This window comes from Acromyrmex echinatior, chromosome 7 (assembly GCF_024713525.1).
Source record: "Acromyrmex echinatior isolate Ae372 chromosome 7, ASM2471352v2, whole genome shotgun sequence".
Lineage (NCBI taxonomy): Eukaryota > Metazoa > Arthropoda > Insecta > Hymenoptera > Formicidae > Acromyrmex > Acromyrmex echinatior.
In genome coordinates, this window is record NC_141858.1 from 12,489,035 (window position 1) to 12,512,541 (window position 23,507).

Below are 23,507 nucleotides of genomic sequence, written 5' to 3' on the forward strand. Positions count from 1 at the left end.
TTTATTAAGTAAATAAATATCAATATCATTGATTGGCATTATTTTATTAACATTCCGAATATCTATATTGTTCCTGATCGATATAGCTATAAACCTAATTTCGTGATTGCAGGTTACAAAATGGAGAATTTATGGCATGATAGATCTTCATTGGTTATAAATTACGCCAATCGTGATCTTGATCTTAGGTATTTGCATTAAGATTCAATATTAAGTAGAAAATCATATTATAAATATTTATACGAAAATAAGTACAGAAAATTTTCAATTCAACTAATTATCCCTTTCGATTCAAAGTTTTATTACGTAATAAATAACAAATAATTTTATTTTATTTTGTACAATAAAATAATAGATATTAATATCCATCATATAGATAAATAATAAGTTTAATATTTTAGAGGTAAAATACTTTTAAAATAGTTAGTAAGATAATTACGTTTCTATTTTTCTATGACGAATACACACTTGTCTCTATAAATATCATTTGCAATTAATGCAGATATTCATAATATCATAAATCAGACGTTTGTGTGGCATACATCGAAACGAGCGCAAATCAATTGTTACCAATTTACATACTGAAGAGACTCGGTGTATATCTACCTTCAAGATTTCTCGATCACGAGTGATGCAGATCGAGGACGTGCCGTTGCATGGATGGAACACGATGGAACCCCGTATGACTACTGCAAAAATGATTGGAGTGGTATGCGCGGAATTAATTGTGCTCCTCGCCAAGATAATCAAGCGTAGGCGCCCAGCTCTTTTGAATTCTAATTGTTTCACTAAAATGCCATAATTAAATTCATCTGACGGAAAACTGATGTAAGCGAAGTCGGAAAAGCGAAACGAGAGAAGTTGACACGATAGAAGTATATTAGCTATAATAATTAATTCTAAATCTCTCGAATAATTCGACAATAAAGTAAGGAATATCTGTATAATCGAAACCAAAAAAATGAAACACATAAATGCAATGCACTTTGCAGCATATTTAATTTAATAACTTATATCGTGAACGTTTTAACATATTTGCATATGATATTCCAGCATATTTCAGAGATTAATAAAATATTTTCTCATTGAGAGATTAAAGTCAGAATAGTACTATTAGATTAATTGTAATTTGTACTATTAGATATAATAGTAATCCTTGAATTAAATAAGTTTTTGTTATTTTTAACTTCCATATGTGTCAAAATGTAAATCCATTTCTGTAATTATAATTTCAAAATAAACAACGTCCATATTAACGTGTGCACTAGTAATAATATATTAAATTTCAGTCACATTTTTTTAATTTAAATTGTTCAACTTCACTGTTTTAGTTGTTAAGTTAACATATAGAATATTGAGTGAAGGCAGTGATAACGTATAGAAATAAAGGGTGTTTTTTTAAGCCCGATAGATTTTTTTAAGCCCGATAGAACTTAAAATTGTAAAAACTAACACAAAAATTAAATTATAATCAAAAAATTTTTTTTTAGTCGAAAGATCAATGCATGGCATTAACATTTGAAAATGATTTCGGGCATATGGCCACCGCGGCTGTTTAATTTAATTTTTTGTTTTATTTTTTACAATTTCAAGTTCTATCGGGCTTAAAAAAACACCCTTTAATTAAAAATAACTTATAAATTAGATATCATTTTTGACATTATAAATTTAACACAGTAACGAAATCTCAGAAATAATCTCAAAAATAATTTTCAATTCCTGTTTAACTAAAGTTTTTTTTGGGATATAAAATATTAACATTTTCTTCTAAATTAAACATAATTGTAGAAAAATAAAAAAAAACAGATATTTGAAGGAAAAAGAAATATTAAAAATATATGTTCTATAGAGTAATAAGTAATAATCATTTTTCATAAAGTGACAGTTGAATCTGGCTTCTCTTAATAAATTTCTGTTATTTAGTTATAAATAATGTTACTTCTTTCTGTTACTAAAGTACCCAATTTACATTTTAGTTGGCATAATACTTTTTCACGACCAAGATACTTTTCTTTATAAATAGCGTTTAATTTTTCTGACAAGTAAATGCTTAGGTCTTCGGCGAATCCATTTTATCCTCCAGGGTCTTTAGATTCTTGAGTATTTACTTTTTACGTACATACATTTTTAGTAGTGAATCCTTTAAATCCTTGAATGCACTTGGATGTTTATATCTGTGAATCTTTTTCTGAGATAAAAGTATCTTCATAAGATACCAAATGTAAATTATTATAAAATGAATATTATACATATATCACATTAAATAATATTATTCACTTATGCAACTATAAATTGATTTTATATTATATTATTAATGTTGTAATGTTAATAATGGAGTAAGAATCAATATTCCTATATCTATAAGTATCGCTAATCATATTACGTATTAAGTAAATCTATTCACTAAACTTATATTCAAGTTTAATAGAGTAAGTAATTAATAATAGCTATGCGATTACTAGCCATTATCGACGAAACACTAATAGTCGCTGTAAAAGTTTGATAACGAGATCAATTTTAATTTAACTCTATTGTTGAGAGTTATAAAATGATGTGAGATAATTCCTTCTTTTGATAATTTAATGATGTGCAAGACTAGGACACGTATCTCTCTCGAAAAATAAATTATTACGATATTCCCATTCGCGTGCATGGAAAAAAATAATAGCGATATTACGTTTGATGTTTTAATGGATCTGTCCGATTTGAAATGTCAGAGTTATCTATAGTTTACGAAGGACAATTTGATAAACTCTGCTATAGCTACGACATTATCACAGTGTTACTTGATATTCTGTGACATAAAAAAATTTTATACGAAAATGTGTTTTTATACGTTATATGAAATTGAATCAAACATACGTTTGATATCTAGATAATAAAATCATATGAAAAAAAATATAATAAATGAAAAACTTTACAAGCAAATATATTCTAGAATCTAGAATAAAGATTTAACACGAACAAATTACAAAATTTACTATGTTGTAATTTGAATTAAAAATTTTTATTACCATTTTATTTTTATTTAACTGCAAATGAAAGTCAAAATTCGTTATTACCTTCGATATTTGTAATATTATTTGAAATTGCTATAAAATTACACATCATGCTAATTTGATTCAATGTTAACTGCTACATAAAGAGTCATTCATTTTTTTAGTACCTGAATTTAATTCCAACAAATTGCGAGATATGGTTAACCAATAGTATTCCAACTTTTACCTTTTCATCACTTTTTATACCTACTAGTTTTAAAACTTTTCTACGCGAAGTAATTTTGTATACAGCTGAAATTGCTTGAAACAAATATGGTGTGTTTATTTGTAAATGATGTTCTTCGAACCTTTAAAAACATATATTGTATTTATCTACTTTTTACGTTCAAATTTATTTTATCTCAACATCTTTATTTTTATGACATTTGCTATTAACTTATTATATTACAATATATTTATATTTGTTTTATTTATTGAAACATCAATTGTTAATTAATATTAATTAATAATATCAAATATTTTACAAATTCTTTTGTATGTAATTTTAAGGTACAAATATCTATTTTAAATTATTATTTCAATTTTTGCTTAAAATTATAATTATAATTTTTGTTTTTACATAGAAACAAAGGAAGGAGTTTGAAAAATTCAAAACACAATTTTTGATTTAACCACCAAATTTCTATAAAATCTGATTTTAACATTATAATAAGAGTTTTTATATAAGTCTTATAATAGTCTGTGATTTCAATCTCTTCAGAGTTAATATCAGAAAAACGAAAATATAACTATAATTATCTCTTTTTATTGGTAAATAAGAGAGATTTACATAAAATTCCTCAAAATACAAAGTTGTCCCGTAACTACTATATTTTTAGGATAAATTTTAAGAGAAAATTCTTTCCGTATATATTAATTAAAATGCAGATAAATCGTAATGATCGTGGAAGAGTAGATATAATGCTAATTATTTTGATATTGGAAAATTAAAGTGAGATATATGTGACTGCTTAAGCACTGCCTATCCGAGTCTCCGAATTATATATCTTAATCTTCCACAGAATGCATAAATGTAGAAATTTTAGGATTTTAAGATTGATTCTATTCTGAAAATTATGATTCCTATAGTCTCATAAATTCTACATAAAAATATTCTCTCGTTTATTATAACTTGTTTTGAATTTCGTTATAAATGATATATATAATTCTATGAAAGATTCCGGGATTTTTACGAATAATTATGAATAGGCTTTTATATTTGTTAATTAAAATATTCAGTTTTGAACTCCAGGAATTATTAATCTCATATGTGTGATTACTATTACTTTTAATTATTTAATGTATTCAAAAGGTTTTTATACTATTCATATTTTAATAATATATAATTATATTATTTATATAAATATTGTTGTTTTGAGGGACGATTCAAATTGCGATAAATAATAAAATTATCCATGTTCATTTTTATTGTGTAAGTACAGAAAAAGTTAAAGGAAATCACTGCACTTGTTAACACTTGTTTCTTTTTTATACTTATTTTACAAATTTAGAAATATATAACATGTGTAGTACAGGCGATAGGAATCAACGCTGGTTATCAATTAGCGCAATTCTTAATATTAAATATATAAACCTTAACTTTGGACGTTTCTACTCATGATTTGAGTTTTTATCAGCAATCTTTAGTGAGGTAAGTCACATACTCACAAAGTTTGAAAGCTGAGCAATGAGAACTCAAGCTCACGTTTCAACATTAAACAATAAATATATCGTAACATTTTATACATTGTTAATAAATTAAAAATTATCAAAATTTTAAAATATTAACTGAGAGAACTATTTGTGTCCTGTCAGTTAATGTTTTAAAATTTTCCTGCTATCGCCTGTACTATATGTTAAATATTTCTAAATTTGTTCAATTAAAGGAGTCTAAGATAAACTTATTAATTTAGTGTTATTTTATTTAATATAATTTCTCATAGTTATTTTATTTATAATTATTTATGACAAAGTATATGCAATTGATTATAAAGATTTGCATACATGAAATTGTGCAATGTAAATATTTGCGAAATTTTAATTCAATAAGTTTTAACAAATTATAGAAAAAAATTTGATATAAAAAATATCAGTAGAAAATATTACGATATTGCGCGGCGCTATATCGAAACTAGAAATATCTGTTTTCTATAAAATAACGTTGCTTTCGACAAATAAATATATTTAATAATATTTTTATAACTTTATTCTCAGAAATACACGAAGCTAAAAAGGACGAAAAATCATCTTTATAGAATATTGTATCCATAAATTGTACTTTTTATTACCTATAATTCGGAATAAAAGTTCGTAACATTACTTCATTTGTATCATGTTTTTACGTTTTTTTTTAAAAAAAATGGTCAATTCAATACGGCAACGTTTCAGCTTAATTTATTTGTCGAATTCCGGTGCGACAATTTTAATGGAGTTATAAGCCAACAAAATTAAAATGATTCTTTTATTTAATCCGCAGTCAGTAACAAAAAATCTTAGGAACATTTTTAAGAAATAATTTTGTAATGAAAATTTTAAGTTTTCACATTACAAAATCGTAAATTTTTATAATATAAGTTAATTATAAATTTTTTTTTAGTACGTGAACAGGCCACAAAATGAAAAGAATTTCTCATTTTGTCTAGTTCATAGGTTTTTATAAGTACAAATAATCAAACTTATAGAAACAAAAACAACATAATGATTTTTTGAAAATAGAAATTTTAAACTTTGAAATCCTTTTTTAAATTTAAATTTCGTTTATTTTTAACGAAGTTATAGTTGCTTAAAGTTTGAAGTAGTTTTTTCGTAGCGTTATATTTGTTCCGACGTTCTGTATCATCTTTAGCCTTTTATCTTCTTATAACTTTTGTAACTTCCCTAATAGCAAGGCGACGTGAAATGATGTCTTAAAATAATGTCAATAAAACATCATTAAAAACATCAACATGTTATTTTCTTGGATTTTCACAACACATTAATTTTGTAATAATTTTTTTCAAACATGTGACAAGTATAGAAGTAAAACTAATATTCTCTATTCTGAAACTTGTAGTAAAGTTGAAGCTTTCACGTACGCGAATATTAAATGTTACTTTTAAGGCGTCTATTATCTCTCTTGTTTAAAGTCATAATTTAATATACAGTGATGCAATAGAAGTCTTAATACTAGTTAAATGCCATACGCTTTTGTTTAGAAATAATGTATAATAAAAGAGAAAACACGGATTGCACGCGGGCGCATTTAAGACTTTAATATATATTTAAAATTAAAAATTAAAATATATGACGCAGTTGCCGAACACATAGTCTATTACTCTCTAAAAAGATATATTTCTCGGATTAAAAGATTAGAAATTCTCAATTTATTATTTTTTTTGTAAGATAAATAATGTAAAATAAATAGTTTAACAGAGAGAATTAATAATTGAAGTTTAGTATAAATGTTTAGTATAAATATTGAATAATACATATGAGATGTAAATACAGAAATCCTTGCATTATATGAGGAGGAAGAAGAACGAGCGAACCAAATTAATTAATACCTCAAATAACAAGAGATATAGATGTGAAAATAAATCAGTCGTAATTAATCTGACAATATTAATTCCAGTTACGAGTTTAGAAATCTGGCTCACCTCGTCGTGTCCTGGTCGACAAAATCGATTTGCGTACGTGCCATTACAGCGTTTTGCTTCGCGGTCTCCCCTGGCGATCCCTTATACTCGTTTTGAACAATGTACATTAGGATGCTCATGACGAAGGAATTTCGAGATCGCATTGGATGCAGACGAGAGACGTGGCACGACACGATAATTTACCACTTTCGTTTTGCACGTTTTGCACCACCGTCCCACTAATTCGTCACCGATGCGCTTTGTCGCGGCGACGCATGGAATAATGATGGACGAAGTCGCCTTAATGAATTTCCTCCGTCGACAAATAGCACGGCAGGTGAAGTAAGGCGAGCACGCCACTCGCTAAGATTAAAATCTCCTCGTTTCTCTTCGACTGTCTTATTAGCGTGTCGTGGTTCGTTGAGTGTATAGGAACATTGGCGCATGTTGCATTAACGGGCACTGCGATAATGACTGATCTAATTGTCCGCCGCGTGCAAATTTATTCTCGTAATCACGCCGGTCGTTACTGTATTTGTTGTCGGACAACGATCTATATTGTGTCATCATTACGACAAAACCTTTGCAATATTCGTTGATTACTTTATTTGATTCTATTCTTCTTCTTCCTTACTTCGTAATCGCACGCAAGAAATGTCTTGATTCACTCAGTTTTCTTGTCGGCGACACACGGGAATGATTAACGACGTAAAACAAAATTATGTCGTACGTCCATTATTACGTTCCGCACATTGTCCTTCGAACGTGATTATTTTCTCGAACGTAAACATTCCTTAAGCGTTTCTTTTGCGCGCTTTGCATCGATGCTGTCGGCAGTCACTGTAAATCCGTAGCGGATCGTAGCACAACGATTCAGAAAAACGGAACTTAAGTAACGTCTTCCATCAAATTTATACTGTTTATAAATTCAATGATTTGGCACCTACGTCACATAACATTTTTTGTAACTTAAATCTCTTGGAAATACGATGACAATATTTCTTTATCACTTTCTGCTATTATCTTACTCAACTTTCTTGTGTCGAAGAACATTATTAATATTAAAATCAATATTAGATACATTTTTGCCTCAAGCTTTTATTACTCATGAATTATTGAATTTTGTTACGCATTAAAACTTTTATTTTAATGTCAAAACTTTTACTTTAATTTTTAGTGATGTAGAAAAGATTTACTGTAAGTTTTAGTAAAAGTGGAGTCATAAAATAGCGACTTGTGAATCTTCGAATAAATATTAGATGTAAAAATAATAATTATGCAAAAAATCTCGTAATCTTCATAAGTCTTTTATTTATAAATTAATTAAAATTGTCTATGTGATTAGATAAGCATTATAAATTAAAATACAAATGATTTTCTCAATCTTGAAGGAATATTTTAATGCGATTAATGATTTTTAAATTTCTCAATTAAAAAATGTAACAAATGTTACATTTATCGGTTTGTAACAATTGTAATAAACATATCTCATTGATAAGTGCTATAAATACTTATGTATATTTATTTTTCGATGTAAAAGCGACAAATAAAATTATGATACGAGATTAATAATTTAAAAATAGCTGGAAAATGGAAGAACATTTTAGAGAGAATTAATGAATCATCTGTATTGAATAAAAAATGATATCGAAACTTGCATATTAAACAAAAATGTGATCAAATAATTGATGAAATGGGTTTCAAATACAATTCTTAGGTTTTCGTATATTTAATTTTATAATTAGTATGATTTCATCAGTTTTAATGAAATAATGTCGACAAATTAGCAATCCAGTGCGAGAAACAACAAATATAATTTATATTTGATTTATTAAACCAGTCAAATTTTTTATCTCAGAGAAGATTGATAGCTGAAATGATACTCGCAAAATAAAAAAATCAGACCGTGAATATGTAACAAACTGACAAATGACGAATGCAATTTATACCTCTGTTGCAAATCAAGCTGATATATTTTTTAATGACCTCAGAGATTATTTTATCGACGGCATAAAATAATTTCAAACTTTGCGCTCATCGATCGAAATATCATTATGATTGAATCGAGTAGGATCCCAGTTCCGAAAGTTCACAATGTTCTCTCGATACAATAGTGTGTGTTGTTATATTTTATTTGCGTACGGAATAGCGTCGCGACGATGAGTTTCGCTGTTTCGCGCGGCACTGAGGAGCGCCGGTAGCTCATTCATCGTCGGCACCCCCGTGAACGCACGCCGACGACGTCGCGCAGGCGTTGCACCCTCGTCGTTGCTCGTCCTTCGGTCCCCGGAGGCGTCGTGCGACGCATCATCCCCGCTGTGGAGAAGAGGACATCAGGACACCGAGAAAGAAATCGAGAGCTCTCTCGCCGTGCGCATTTTCTACGGAGTGGCGCGAAACGACGCGATCGAGGTGGCAAGCCGTGATGATTTATCACCGCGACGTCCTCGCGGGAAAAAGGCGAGCCAGAACGATATTCGGCCACGATTTATGGAATCCGAGCGGACAGAATTTCTCCGTTGCGCCAACAACTCCGCGGAAAACGTCATGTTTTGTTTCGCGAAAATGTAGATGATTGGAGTGGAGTAATAAGAACGGCGTAAGAAATTGAGTATGGTGCTGATGTTCGAAACGAAGATAAAAACCGATACGAGGATCGGGTAATTTTTACACTTAATTTTTATACAGGAGAAAAAACTTGGCGCTCGTTGTCACGGGATAAAGAATTCAGAACGCGCGATTGAGAGAGAAAAATTTTTAGCATTTTTGTGTATGATTGCATATAATAGACACAAACGTCAAAAATTTTTCTTTTATAATGTAGATTTCTACACTGAGAGAAAAATGTTGTTGATTCAATTAAAATTTATGTTACGGGCTGTCACTAACATAAGTAATTAATTCATGTATATTTTTATTGACATAAAGGCCTTGATTATTGAAAAAATAATTTATGTCTTTATGTCAATAAAAATATACATGAATTAATTATTTATGTCAGTGACAAGCCGTAATATAGACTTTAATTAAATCAACAGCATTTGTTCTCAGTGTAATTACCAGTGTAGTGCTAATCACACTCTTTGCATGCTTATCTCTATAAAGTTATAGAGAATTGAATGCACTCAGTGAATGCACAGTTATATTAAAGCCATCATACATAAATTGACGTAAAAATCTGTGTTTGATTTAAATATAAAAACGGATTATGTTTGAGATCGGTAATTCGAAAGAAAAGCAAGAATTCTTTCAGTCGACCGACAGTAATTGTCATTGAACGCATGCATAAATTGAGCTCGTGATTTCATCTCGAGCATGATCTTAATCCTCGTTAAAATCATCGATTTGGCGTTCTTTGCTCTTTTTAAAAAACAATTCGTTACACGCAAACAGGCACTGGTAATGGACAATCGAAAGTTCTAGAACAATTCAATTCGCGCACGCGAGCGCCGCGCTCCGACGAATACGTCACGCGCTGTCACCAATCCCACGCACGGATTTTCTGTCGCGCATGACTGTTACGTTGAACGTCGTTAGAAAAAAATCCAAAGCGCCAATCAATTTTGTACACCTAATGCCACGTAATAATTACGATTGTGGCAAAATTTTATTGGATTTTTTCCCAAGAAGAAAGCCCAGGCCGAAAGCAATAAATGCTTCGATCTCGCCGTCCTCCTTCTTAGAGTCCTTAGTTCTTAGAGTCTAAAAGTTCTTAGAGTTCTTAGAGTCATAATCTCGCTTCGTAAAATCGCCGTGCTAACCGCTTAATGAAACCGCTATAAAACGAATCTTTCGAGAAGTGCCGAGAAAATCGCCGAGATTTTCCATTACCGCGATTCCAAAATATCATTTGGAAAAGGTGACCGCATTTAATATTCTGTTAATCTAATATTTAATTAATTATATTTTTTGACTTTGTAACTGAGCATATTAAAGAAAATTCTTTTGTTAAATTACAAAGAAACGGAGTTCTCTTTACTGTCGTGCATCATATCAACCTTGTGCCGTTTTCTCACTCGAATCTTTCCGCGCGGTGCGCTCTCGCACATTTTCTGGTCCTTCGAGCCGGATTTGAACTAGCGAGAAAGATTGTTAGACAAACGCTGCATCACTCTAAAACTTCACGTCAGTTCTCTCGCTCTGATTCGCTCTCGCACAGATTAAATCATAAAATTCCCAGTACACTTTATTGTATTGTTAAGTAAAATTTATATTTTATAATTCGAAATATCTGCATTTTATTTTTAAACTGATTAAACTAGTGTACAATGGCTTTAGTGTGCACTGGTGCATCAAATTCGCTATTAATCTAATAAAATCCGAAATTATCATGAAACTATATAAATAGCACAGTTATATACAGTAGATTCACAATTACATTATAAATGTACGCTAGCGTGAAGAGATATTACATAACGAATAATCAAAATTCAGTAATTTCATTGGACGTAGCAAAGTCTTTCGTAAATTTAATAATATAACGGATCTCCCCTCCTGGACAGCAATGTGCTGCCATCCGCAGTTAAAGCGGAAGGAGAAATAGAACCGCGTCGTTCTCGAGAAGACTGCGATAAAGTAAGTTTCTAACCGACTGTTATACTTCATTCCAAGTACCACTCTAACTCCGACGAATATTTGTGCAATTAAGCAACCGTACGTTTAAGCCGGTTTCATATCGGTCATATCAATTAAGTGTGTAGTTGAAGCTTTCCTTTTTGCAAGAACGACTCAATCGGAATCGACTAGATCGCGATTCACGAGTGAGAGTATTTATTTCAAGAAAGTGAACTCAAAGGAATCATGTTTTTCAACGTTCCAGTTATAATTTATTTTTTTTTAATATGTCGTATAAAATGCCCATTCGAATCAGAACATAATATGTGATTTTATTTTTATTTTCACTGATAACCTTGAATATCTTTATGTGTTGAAATATTGTGTACCTCCATTGTGAAATAGACTTTAAAATGCGATAAGTATTTCAATGATTTTCTGTGCTTTATGGCCAGTCGTGATTATAATTATGCAACTCGGCCATGAATGATTTTTATCCAAAAAGGAACGACACTTGGTAGTGATATGAATTGTTTACATAACTGATTTGACAATATAGCGATGCACTATTAATTACGCTATTAATCGGAAAGCGATCCGAGCGCACTGAATCGGCATGCATTTGTCAATGAAATCTCATATTTAATACTGAATGTATGCTGTATATGTAGACTGAAGAACCGGTTCAGCGTATAAAACGTTGTTCCATTAAATGAGTACGTTTATCTTCTTTTAAATTGTACTTTGCATAATACAGAAAAAAAAAGTTCTTTAATTAATCATCTTGAATATTTTTATACATTTTATGATACGTGAAGTACAGGTAAAAATTAAACGTTGTAAAATGATAATTTAATTAAAAATGCTAAAGTAATCGTACTTAAATCAGCAATTAGTAAATAATTTTTCAATTTATTGAATTGAAATCACATTGATTTTCTTCATTTATATATGTCGTATAATTTCTTTATTTTTTACTTCGATCGGTCGATAAATATTAACCATTTATAATATTTAATTTAATTTAATTTCATATTAATGTGTATATAATTATATATTATTTCATTAATTAATATATATAATTAATAATTTACATAATAAGTAGCACTTGTAGCAAATTGTGATCAGTAATTTTGGTAATTATTTAGAAGTCATTTTATTCATTTGTTTTAAATTTAAATGAATACATTTTATTGTTCGACACTGCTGTGTTCGCAAGAATAGTTAATGCTTATCAGCGTTAAAGAAGTCCAGAAGGAATTTGCTTATCGTTTTTAGACCAAAACACATAACTGTACAAAATTGTTGCATCAACAATGTCATTTTTTTACATAACTTAAAGAAGATAGCTTATTGGATCAAAACGGGACAATTTACGGTGACACAAAAGTGAGTAAGCAAACACTTCGAGTTGTGTCAAACGAGATCGCAAACAGAACGGTTTATTTTCCTCCTTTCTCTTCCGCCTGCATTTTCCTCGTCAAAAGTGGATTGCATTGCTCTGTACGTACAGATTCGGAGAGCATTTCACCAACGAGTCACTAAGGATTCGTGTTGCTCTTTCATTGTATCAAGATCAATTGAAGAACTAAGTGGATGAGTAAGTAATGCTATATATAGATAACAGAAAAATATTAAAATTGAATTCATAAAATACGATATTAATCTCCTGTAAATGAGGGATTTGAATTTTTTTTCTGTAATGTTTTAAGTTGCGTTCCACGTTGCACGTGTATGACATGTCATGCGCATGATGTGTCATTTTATCTTTGTTTAAAACTTTGCGAACAATAGGATAAAGTGATACCTGATGATAATGGAATGCAGTTCCATTATAATGAATTCAATTGGAACACTGGTGCATATCGTATATAAATTGATGTCGCACAAAAATATGCGTTTAATGTAAACGTAAAAACGGATTAAACTATCCTTAATAAAGATTGTTGTGCTGTTAAATAAAATTTGTATTTTATAATTCGCAATATTCACATTTTACTTTTTCACAGATTAAATCAGTGTACAATAGCTTTAATATGCACTAACCGAATTTGCTAAATTTTCCTTTATTGGTACACGCAATTGCTCTTTATATAATGTGTTAGATACCAATAAATTTCTTTTCTTTTATTTAGCATTTTGAAATTTAATAAACCCATAAAAATTAATCAATTAGCAACTTAATTTTTAGAAGAATTAAAAATAAAGAATATAGTTTATTTAAAAATAAAAATGTAATGCATAATAAAATCAATAAAAATCTTAAATATAATATATAATAAAAAAATATTGAGTTTATAGTAATAAATAATACAATGCATTTCAGTTTGGCCTATTTTAAGTTTATAGAATAATACTCAGAATATTACTGTAATGATTTTATATAGTGTGTAGTTTTTTAAGTGAGATTATTGCGATTGTTTAAGAAAAATTATTAGGGTAAGAAATTAATCAGTTTTATGTTACAAAAATGAATGTGCAATTAAATTAATCATACGCTGTACATAAAAAAGATTAATGAAAGAAATAACCATATTTTGAAAATTTGTTTAATATTCGTGAAATATTAATGTACTTCTTTAATAAATTGTTATATATTAATCTCATGAAGAACATCCGCATAAAAACATTTTGAAAAAAGAAAAAGACGCGTTTGATCACACCTTCAATTGGTATTACGAGCATGATAAAAATGCATGCATTTTTCGGAAAAAAAAAATAAAGTTCAATCTGCTTTTAGTGGCCAAATGGTACAAGAAAGATAAATACAGCAAATATGCTGTGCGAAGATTGCCGGTTCTTAACTGGTTGCCGCGATACAAACCCACGTGGTTCTTGCAAGACGCATTGGCCGGCATCACGGTCGGTCTCCTTGCTGTACCGCAAGGCATTGCTTATGGTGCTCTCGCTGGTTTAAATCCCGAGGTAAATATCAAGAAAAAGAGAGGCGGTCGCCGCATTAATCGTGTATCGAGTCATCCCGCAGCACAGATAAACGCTTCTCTGTTATAAATTTCAGAGGGATAAAATGGAATTTTTTAGAGTAACTCTGACGGTGAAAGTAAATCAAGAAGTAACAACAAATCTGTATTCAGTACAACTTAAAAATACTTTCTGTTTAATTTAAACCAAAGTATTATTTAAAGGAACCTATTTTTAAAATAATATTAGAAATTCTTAACGTCTATATACTGATGCATAAAATAAAAACACTAATTCAAAGTACAGTGCTTTTGCTATTTATTAATGTCGTTTAATATATTTAGTTAATTATCTTAATGAAAAAAATGTTCATTTTTAAGAATATTTTATATTTTAAATTTATGAAGATTTCTGAAAAATATCTTATTCTTTAGATTTCCAACATTTCGAAAATTATAAAATGAGAAATTTCAGAATTCAAGTACATATATACGACTTTTTCCCAATTTTAGTTTTTAGTTAATTATCGATATCTTTTTAAAATAGTCATACTTTATTTTTCTGTGTATAATTATGATACTCTATGTATTTTATAGCACGGACTGTATGCGGCATTTATGGCATCATTTACATATATTATTTTTGGTACATGCAAAAGCATCACTATTGGTCCAACAGTTATTATGGCCATCATGATTTATCCTTTTGTCGAAAAATATGGTACTGATATGGTTATATTAATTACTTTTTTGAAAGGATGCATTATTGCGCTTTTAGGATTTTTTCATTTAGGTATGTTTTTTTATTCATTTAAAAGTAAAAAATAAGTATCATTCCCTTCAAAACACTTAAAAGTAAATAACTTAAAAGTAAAAAATAAATATCGTTCCTTTCAAAACACAACTCAAAAATGCATGATTTTTTAATTATTAGTGTTATTACCATGAATGAGTTAAGTAAACGTTATCGTATCAATGCAATCATTAAAAGTGAACTACATCATAAAAAAATTATCGCATCAATTTTATAAAGATTGTGATTTTTTTTAAAGTTGTAAAACAAAAATGACAATTGATTAAGTTAAAAATATGTTCATTTTGTCGATATTATTTGATTGGTCAATCATTTTTTGTCAAAGTTGAAAAACAATTTTTCTCTTTTTTTACAGAGAATCTTAATTTTTTTAGTTATCACTTTTAGTAAATAAGAAAGTGATGTATTATGACATTTCAGAATTTAAATGCGATAATGGCAAAATATTGTTGCTACATTGTGCATCCTTTTTGTTCATTTTAAGGGTCTTTGCTGGATTTTATATCGCTTCCTGTAATTACTGGCTTTACTTCAGCCGCAGCGATCAACATAGCATTTTCCCAATTTAAATCGCTCCTGGGCATTCGTCATATAGCCGAAAGTTTTCTGGATTCTGTGTGCGCAATTTATAAGTACCGTAATGAGATCCGATGTCCGGATACATTGTTGGGAGTTGGTACAATCATTGCATTAATTTTGCTTAAGGTATAAATTCTATCAGCATCGAAAGTGCAAGTTCTATTAAGATTAAAAATTTAATTCTCGTTCCATTTAAAAGAAAATGTTAAAAAAAAGGGGAAAAAATACAAAAAGAATATTTCTTTATTTACATTTTTTTAGATAAAAATTAGCCCTTTTTGACATCTTCCTCTTACAAAAAAAAAGCAATAATTTTATATAACAGAAGGGAATCTTATTTTTTTCTAATTATATAGAATATACCAGGACAGCGTACGGGAACAATTTTGCAGAAAATAGGATGGTTTCTTGGTCTGTTTCGCAATGCATTAGTTGTAATTATAGGCACTATCATAGCATATATTATCTACATTAACGATCTAGAGCCTTTTACATTAACGGGTAAGTAGATAAATCATTTGTCTAATATTAATTTTTTTTTAAATTATTACGACTGACATTACCGGATTTATAAAATATAAAATATAAAAATGTTTGGGCAATTAAACGCAGCAATTAGTCACCAGATAATTATAATCAATTACGTTTTATTTGATGTTTCTCTATAAATTTCAAATTTACGGAATTTAATGTAAAAGATTTATTGTATTATCGGTATTACGCGTTGCGAAATAAATTTGCAATAATAAATTCTGTTGACGTTGATTAATCTAAATTTACATCTTTAATATCTCCTTTAATATCTGGAAATGAGATCGACTTTCTACATATATGTTTATCTACATATATGTTAAAATTAATCAAAATTTATTAACTTTTAAATTATTCTTAATATTTATTTATTAGTTATTATATAATAGCCATTCTTTGAAATAAAATTCATCAATGGCTGCAAATTCAACAGAAAAAGCAACTTTGCAATTGTAAAATTCTTTAATGTGATTAATTTTGTTCTTAGTTCCTCATTAGATCTAAATGTATAAATTTAATTATGTTCAAAAATTTTACAACAGTTGTAAAGCTATTTTTTCTGCTAAACGCAGCCAATGTTACGATGTATTACAACGATTGCAATAAAAAAAATAACTTTTTTTTATTTTGAAATTGCGAAATGAGATAAAAGCGCAGCATAGACTTTTGCATAACGCATAAGAGAACCAATCAATCAATCAGGCCACTAGAAATGGAGATAAAAGATTCTGATTGGTTAATTCTTTTATGCGTGTACTAACTGCTATTACCTATAGTGGCTTGTTCTCGTTCCAAGATTTCGATGTAATGTTAAAAAAAAACAGTCTTGCTTTATATGGACAAAAATCATGAGAAAATATATTTTTCATAGCAGGTTGCGTGAAAGCGAATAATAGACAAAACGTTTCAGGCACAATAGGGCAGGGTTTGCCATCGATCGCATCTCCGCCGTTCTCCACCTTTCACAATCTAACGTACAATTTTCTGGAAATGACTACTGCAATGAAAACGACGCTATTCACAATACCAGTCGTATCAACTATCCTGCACATTGCCGTTGCAAAAGCTTTCGGTAATTAAATTATTGCTGTATCAAATTACTAATATCGCTTTCACATATTTTTTGATAAAAGCGTTATAATAAAAAAAGTTTTTCATATGAAGTGCGTTTATTATGATGCTTTTAACATGTCATGCTTTTACTGTAAAACGTGTAATTTTATTATTTCTTGCCGACGTAATAGTGTTGCTATTTTTTGTTTGTACGAAGTAGAATTTAACAAATGAGCGCAAACAAAGTGAGGCTGTTGCATTCATGAAGCAAATAGTTTATGTTTCTCCTAGCTCGTTTACTTATATAATAAATTCGCACTACATTGGATTAGTACATGTTATATAAAGGCTGCTTTATATTGTATCTAAAGTATCTAAATGTAGTAGTATAATATAATTAATTTTAAATCTGTTTGTATTGCTTGCACTTTTTGCACTCAGAATTGTCACTTCCTCTCTTTTCAATGTCTGATTGTATATTTATCTCGTTTTAAGTATAAATATTTTTTAGAATTTCAAGCAACACAAATTCTTTTGACAATGAAATAATATATATATATATTCTCTCTCTGTTAAATAATGCGACAGTATTAATCGTTTAGAATATGTGTTTTCATATTTATAACTTTACTAATTTCATGTATAGCAGTTTTTATATAATAAGCATTATATAATAAGCATCTGTGCAATACAAATGATTCCATTTGCTATTTGTCTAATTTTTTGACAACTTTGAATATTATTATTTTCGAGAATTATAAAAATTAAATTTACTTAATCAAAGATAATAACAGGATTATTATTTTAGCAAAGGGTGAATCTTTGGACATCACGCAAGAGATAATCGCTCTAGGAGCCTGTAATATCTTCGGATCATTCGTTTGCTCGATGCCAGTTACAGGATCTTTCGTACGAACGGCCATCAATCATGCGTCGGGCGTTAAAACTCCGTTGGGAGGAATATTTACAGGTACATGAGTAGTAAACAAAAGTTTTATCACTTTCAAATTTAACGTAATTTAAATATTAATCGACTCGACTACGTAAATGTATCTAAGAACTTATATTTGAAAGCTGCTACGTAATAATTAATAAAATAGTTATATTTTTTGATAAAAATTTTCTGATTATTTGATAATATTGAAAAATATAATATTTTATAATTATTAAACTTATAAAATATTATTTAATACAAATTTTGGAATTTAAAAATCGTAAGTATTGAATTTATATTTTTATCATAAAATCACAATTGAATAAAAAATTAGGTAAATATTTGGTCGTTGTCTTTCGGAAGATTGGAGTGCAGAAATAGTTTATTTTTTTAACAAAGTGCAAAGATATTTCTTTTTTTCGAAACGATGCTTATTAAATTAAGATGTATCTCAAGTATAATCTCTACAAAAAGTGACTAGAATTGGAAATTTATATTTTCCGCATAAAAATGAATATCTCATATTTTATACTCGTACATACGAAACAATTCAATAAAGTTAATATTTATATTTAATAATACTATTTTATAGTATTATATATTATTTTAAATAAAATTTTCTTCTTAAAGAAAAGCTTCACCGTGAACACGCCAACAAGTCAGCAAGCAATAGAACCAATGTAAAGTCGGAATGTTAATAAGATCGGGTGTTCACCCTGTCTTCCACTAGTAACGCGTTCTTAAAAACATTTATTTATTTCTTATTCAGATAACTTTTGATCCACATTCTAAATCGTCTTCAAACTTTTTGTACTTTCAAATACATATAAAAAATCTGTAATTTCTTCTTTTTGTTAAAAAATACGTATAATACATCTTTAATTATGACAATGTGATCTTTTCAGGCAGTTTGGTGTTATTCGCGGTCGGTCTCTTGACCTCTACCTTTCGCTTCATACCGAAGGCGACACTGGCCGGTCTGGTCATATATTCCATGTACAACATGCTCGATTTCCCAACGTATAGGTTGCTGTGGCGTGCCAAAAGTAAGTTTCACAAATTTCTCCTCTTCTCTATCACTTTTTCTCTCTTTTTCTCTCACTCTGGCTGGTCCGATTCACCCATGCGCGATCTAACCAGTGTGGCGTCAATGGTCCACACTGCACAAAAGGAGTTGGCGTCAGCGAGCGCCACCCACACTCGGGATGCATTCGTGGTGCATTTGTTCTCAAAAAGCCCGCGTGAAACAATAATGCTCGAGCGCACCCTTGGTGGCATTTATTGTTAAGACGGAGCAGTGCTATCCGTTCCCGTTAACTTTTGTCGCGGGCGTCATCTCGAGCTCATCTGCAGCTTCGTAGAGCTAGCGATATGCACCCATTTGCAAATGCCATTCGACGTCATTCTACGTGGGTAGAATCAATAAGTAAATTCGCGTACAAATCGAATTAGGATATTAAAAGATTAAATTCGTTATTGTCTAAGCAGAATACAAATCATCATGATGACATCAAATGGCTACAAAATAATTACTAAAAGTAATTTTTCAATTAGTAACGATTCGTTTTAACGTCATTTTAATCTTATCGTGATTTGTTGTGCGACTTGTTTTGCTCGAGTAATTAAAATGAAACTTTATTACTATCAAATTTATTATTGTTAAAGAAGGTTTTCTGACAGAAAAACAATTAAAATAAATGTAGTAGGTCACGGTTGCCATCTTTCAACTACCATTGTCCTTCCAGAAATTTACAACCATAATAGAGATTATAACTTGCTTATTATTGTTGAAAACTTTTTTATGAGCCTTCTGTTGGAAATATCTTTTAACAAACATAAAACAAGAAGATTGATGCCGCTGTTCTTATATGTTATCATTTTCACAAAAAAATCATTAAAATTTAGAGCGATTAGTCGGAGATTTTTCTCGCCTATTGAAGTGCCGGAAATTCGCCGGCAGAAAACCAAAAATGGCAATAGTGAATAGTTATAGTGAATGTTATTAAAAAATAGATATTACATAAAAGTATACTAAATATATCATACTAGATATATCATACAAAATTAATTTAATCTTATTTTAAAAGATTACAATAATATAAAGACATCTGTAAAATTTTTTAGAGATCGATTTCTTTGTAATGAATCTGACATTGATCAAAGGCGTCTTTCTTGGCTTGGAGTACGGTATCATAATTGGCATCGTCGCCAATCTTGTAGTATTGTTATATTTCTCAGCGCATCCTTCCATTCAGACGAAAATTGAACAGGTACAGTGGTAATAGATTAATTAATAAATGATCCTTCCATATTAAATAATTTAATATATACCGCTAATCTAACATTAAATTACGATCACCTTTTAATCTCTCTCACCTTTTAATCTATTCACCGAATTTTTTTATTACCAAATAATCTTATAAAAATTTTACATTATTATAATATATATGTGCTAAAACAAATGTTTGCATATTTTATTCAGAGGGTAATATTTACACTCGGTTTGCAGTAATTTCAATGTTTAGAAATATAACAGCTGTTATTCTCTTAACACGATCAATACGAAAGAGAAGAAATATATTCAACAGATATTATTGCGACGCACAAATGATGCTGTTCTCTGAAATCGCTGACGCTATATTTCCATCTTAATCCAATTTAATCATGTCGTTATCGTTTAAATGTAATTAGAGATTTATCATCTCTTGTCACATTAATCTGTCGCATTAAGTGAAACGATGAAATCAATACATCTCTCGCATTTCTACTTTTTCTTTTTACAGTAACAAATTCTTCTTTATTTTGTCATATTAAAAAAATTCTGTTATCAAGGTTTCTGCCTACTCATTACTTAGATTAATATTTAGATTAAATATTTAGATTAATGACGCCAAAAGCGAGAAAACACATTAATGGAAATTTTTTTAATAAACATATTAAAATGGAAATATTTGTGAACAAAACAATATTCGCATCTGTAAATAAAGTACAGTTATAAAATAGATCAAAAAATCTCCTTTTACTTTGTAATAAAAAAATTATATTTATAAAATATAATTTTAAAAATATAAATTACAATATTATATTATAAGATGTTATTATATAAAACACTTTACTTAGATTCGTTTTCACAATATATGGTTACCTAAAGATTAAAGATTATCAACAGATTTCATCAATGAAATTCATTCATGAATTTCTTGGTTACCTTTAATCTTTAGATAACCATATATATGTGAAATCGGATCTTAGATTATTTGTGTTTTGATTATGAATATATATATAATTCTATTTTAAAAATATTTATATTTATAATTATTTATTGTTTACTGGGATATAAGGGGAGTTTTCGGTATATTTTACAAATCTATTCTATTAATTGCAAATGTTGTTTTATTTGAATAATAGATCTTTTTAAACCAGCAAATAGCTAATTTAAAAATATCATTTCTAAATACATTTTCTGTAAATATTTTCTTACTGTACAATGACAATTCATTGATATATGAGCGGATAGTATCTTATTTTTTTTTGTCTTAAATACAGATCGAAGGGAAAACTGTAATAGTTATCATACCCAAAGAAACAATAGCCTTTCCAGCAGCAGAACGCTTGCGTGCTAATATAATGAAGGTTTCTAGAGAAAATTCATGCAACATGATAATACTTGACTGCAAGAATTTGAAGAGGCTCGACGTTACGATTGCTGAGGTATGTATGAGATTTTATTGGTGTTCTGAAAGATACTAATATCAATATAAAATGCTTTTTTAAATAGCGAAAGATTCAGAGAAAAGAATAGAAGCAAAAGGAAATAATGATAATAGCTGAACAATACTTATCTATATCTTTCGAGTGAAATAAGATGATTAAAATTAATTATTTTGCTGTCAGTTAAACTTTAGAGCTGTTGAGATATACGTATTAAGATCATTAAATAAATGATTCGATTAGAATTATATTAAAGAATGATGCATTAGCAATGATACAGAGTGTATCTAAATAAGAGCGAACAATTTTAAGAGGTGATTTTTTGTCAAAAATTAAGGAAGGTTTTTCATATAAATATATATATCCCTCCCTGAAAAGTTATACTCATCAAAGGGGGAGGCAAAAATTAAGTTATATTTTTTTCAAATTTTGGACAAGTTAGAAAAATGAAATTTAGTTTTTCACAAATAAAAAGGATACTTATTATAATATTTTTAGAAATTAAAAACTTAATTTTTATCATCACCTTTGAAAAAGTGTAATTCCTTAGGGAAAAATATGGGATTATATGTTTATAAGAATCTCCCTTTTAATTTTAGATTAAAAATCTCTTAATCTCATTTAGCAATATCCTGATAAAAATAAAAATTGTAGCATAGATCAAATGAAAAAGAAGAGCAATAGAAGCGTAGTAAAACTTTCAGAAGGTGTAAATTGAAACAGTGAACTTAAAAGGGTTATTTATTTCTTAAATGTTTCTTTTATGTGCTGTTCTGTTCCAATTTATGCTCCCTAGAAACTTCATTTACGCTGCTGTCATTTTGCACTTACATTTACAGTTCGATTTTTATTTTCGCCAGGATCTTGCTATGTCTATTAAGAAGCATAAATAAAATTATTTAAAATTAACTTTGTTTTCAATGTAACTACAATAGCTATATATATGTAAGAGCAATTTAACTAAAAAATTAGGTTAGTTTTTCTGAGATTATTTAAAAAATTTAATTTTTTTATAGAAAATAATATTGCAAAATTATACAAAATTGTATATAGATCAGTTCTTTAACGCTCAATAATCAGTTACAGAAGTAGAGGACTTATAAAGCCATTTAAAAGGATTATGAAGTTTACGGATTTTATACATACATTTAATATTAATTATTTAAATACATTGAAAGCTTGAAAAATTTTGATGAGAAAATTGATAAATTTACTGATGAATAATCTACTTATTCGTTTGTACGAACATATAGTCTTTAAAGGGAATTTTAAGAATAAGTTGTTAAATTTTTAAAGAAACTCTCTCGTTGATGTTAGTATACATCGAGATTTTAGTATACATCCAGATTTTATCATGCGATTTTGTTCAGCTCTAATTTTGTACATGTTTGTTCTCATGATTGCGTATTTTATTTTTACTGCTTGTGTACTCTTCCCCGCGTCGCGTTGTAATTAACATAAAATCGATCGCCTTGCAGAACATCAAGCTTCTGGGAAAGGACCTTTCAGTACGTGGACAAACAATTGTCTGTAGTAATTGCTGCGAGAACGTGAACGCCGTTCTGAAGGTCGTAGCGCCGGAATTATTAAACGTCAAGGAAGATGAAAGTAATCATGCTGAAGAGAGGATCGCTTATTTCACATGCTCATCAATTTAAATATGACTGTTTAGATTTACAAATAAGTACAACTTTTTAATAAAAATGTAAATAGGATATACTAGATATTAAATCTTATATGACATCGTTCCTTTTTCAA

At 28.9% G+C, this 23,507-nt stretch overlaps 2 protein-coding genes across 8 annotated transcripts in view; one reads left to right on the plus strand and one right to left on the minus strand.

The window, feature by feature from the left end:
• The window catches only part of LOC105152297 (trissin receptor), a 76,527-nt gene that overhangs the window by 51,589 nt on the left and 1,431 nt on the right, over window positions 1-23,507 (minus strand). The window contains exons 1-2 of one of the 5 annotated variants that reach the window (XM_011066489.2): window positions 8,602-9,523; window positions 6,674-7,492 (exon numbers count right to left, since the gene is read on the minus strand). The exons of 1 other annotated variant lie outside the window; for it this stretch is intronic. In XM_011066489.2, the coding sequence (XP_011064791.2) occupies window positions 6,674-6,816 (143 nt within the window). In that variant the 5' untranslated portion in view covers window positions 6,817-7,492; window positions 8,602-9,523. Of the gene's footprint in view, window positions 1-6,673; window positions 7,848-8,601; window positions 9,524-23,507 lie in introns of those variants that run through there. 3 more of the 5 variants (XM_087407666.1, XM_087407668.1, XM_087407667.1) reach the window with 3 other exon arrangements.
• Window positions 9,801-23,464, plus strand: LOC105152296 (sodium-independent sulfate anion transporter). Of its 3 annotated transcripts, none has more exons than XM_087407664.1 (12): window positions 9,801-11,922; window positions 12,549-12,806; window positions 13,947-14,131; window positions 14,725-14,920; window positions 15,426-15,646; window positions 15,877-16,021; window positions 16,962-17,123; window positions 17,913-18,074; window positions 18,944-19,084; window positions 20,163-20,308; window positions 21,585-21,749; window positions 23,228-23,464. In XM_087407664.1, exons 2-12 carry the CDS (start codon window positions 12,803-12,805, stop codon window positions 23,405-23,407), a joined length of 1,707 nt encoding a protein of 568 aa, XP_087263790.1. In that variant the 5' UTR covers window positions 9,801-11,922; window positions 12,549-12,802; the 3' UTR covers window positions 23,408-23,464. The 3 variants fall into 3 exon arrangements, with proteins under 3 accessions (XP_087263790.1, XP_011064789.2, XP_087263791.1); XM_011066487.2 differs by having other exon boundaries at window positions 9,801-11,227; XM_087407665.1 differs by having other exon boundaries at window positions 9,801-12,806; window positions 14,725-14,848.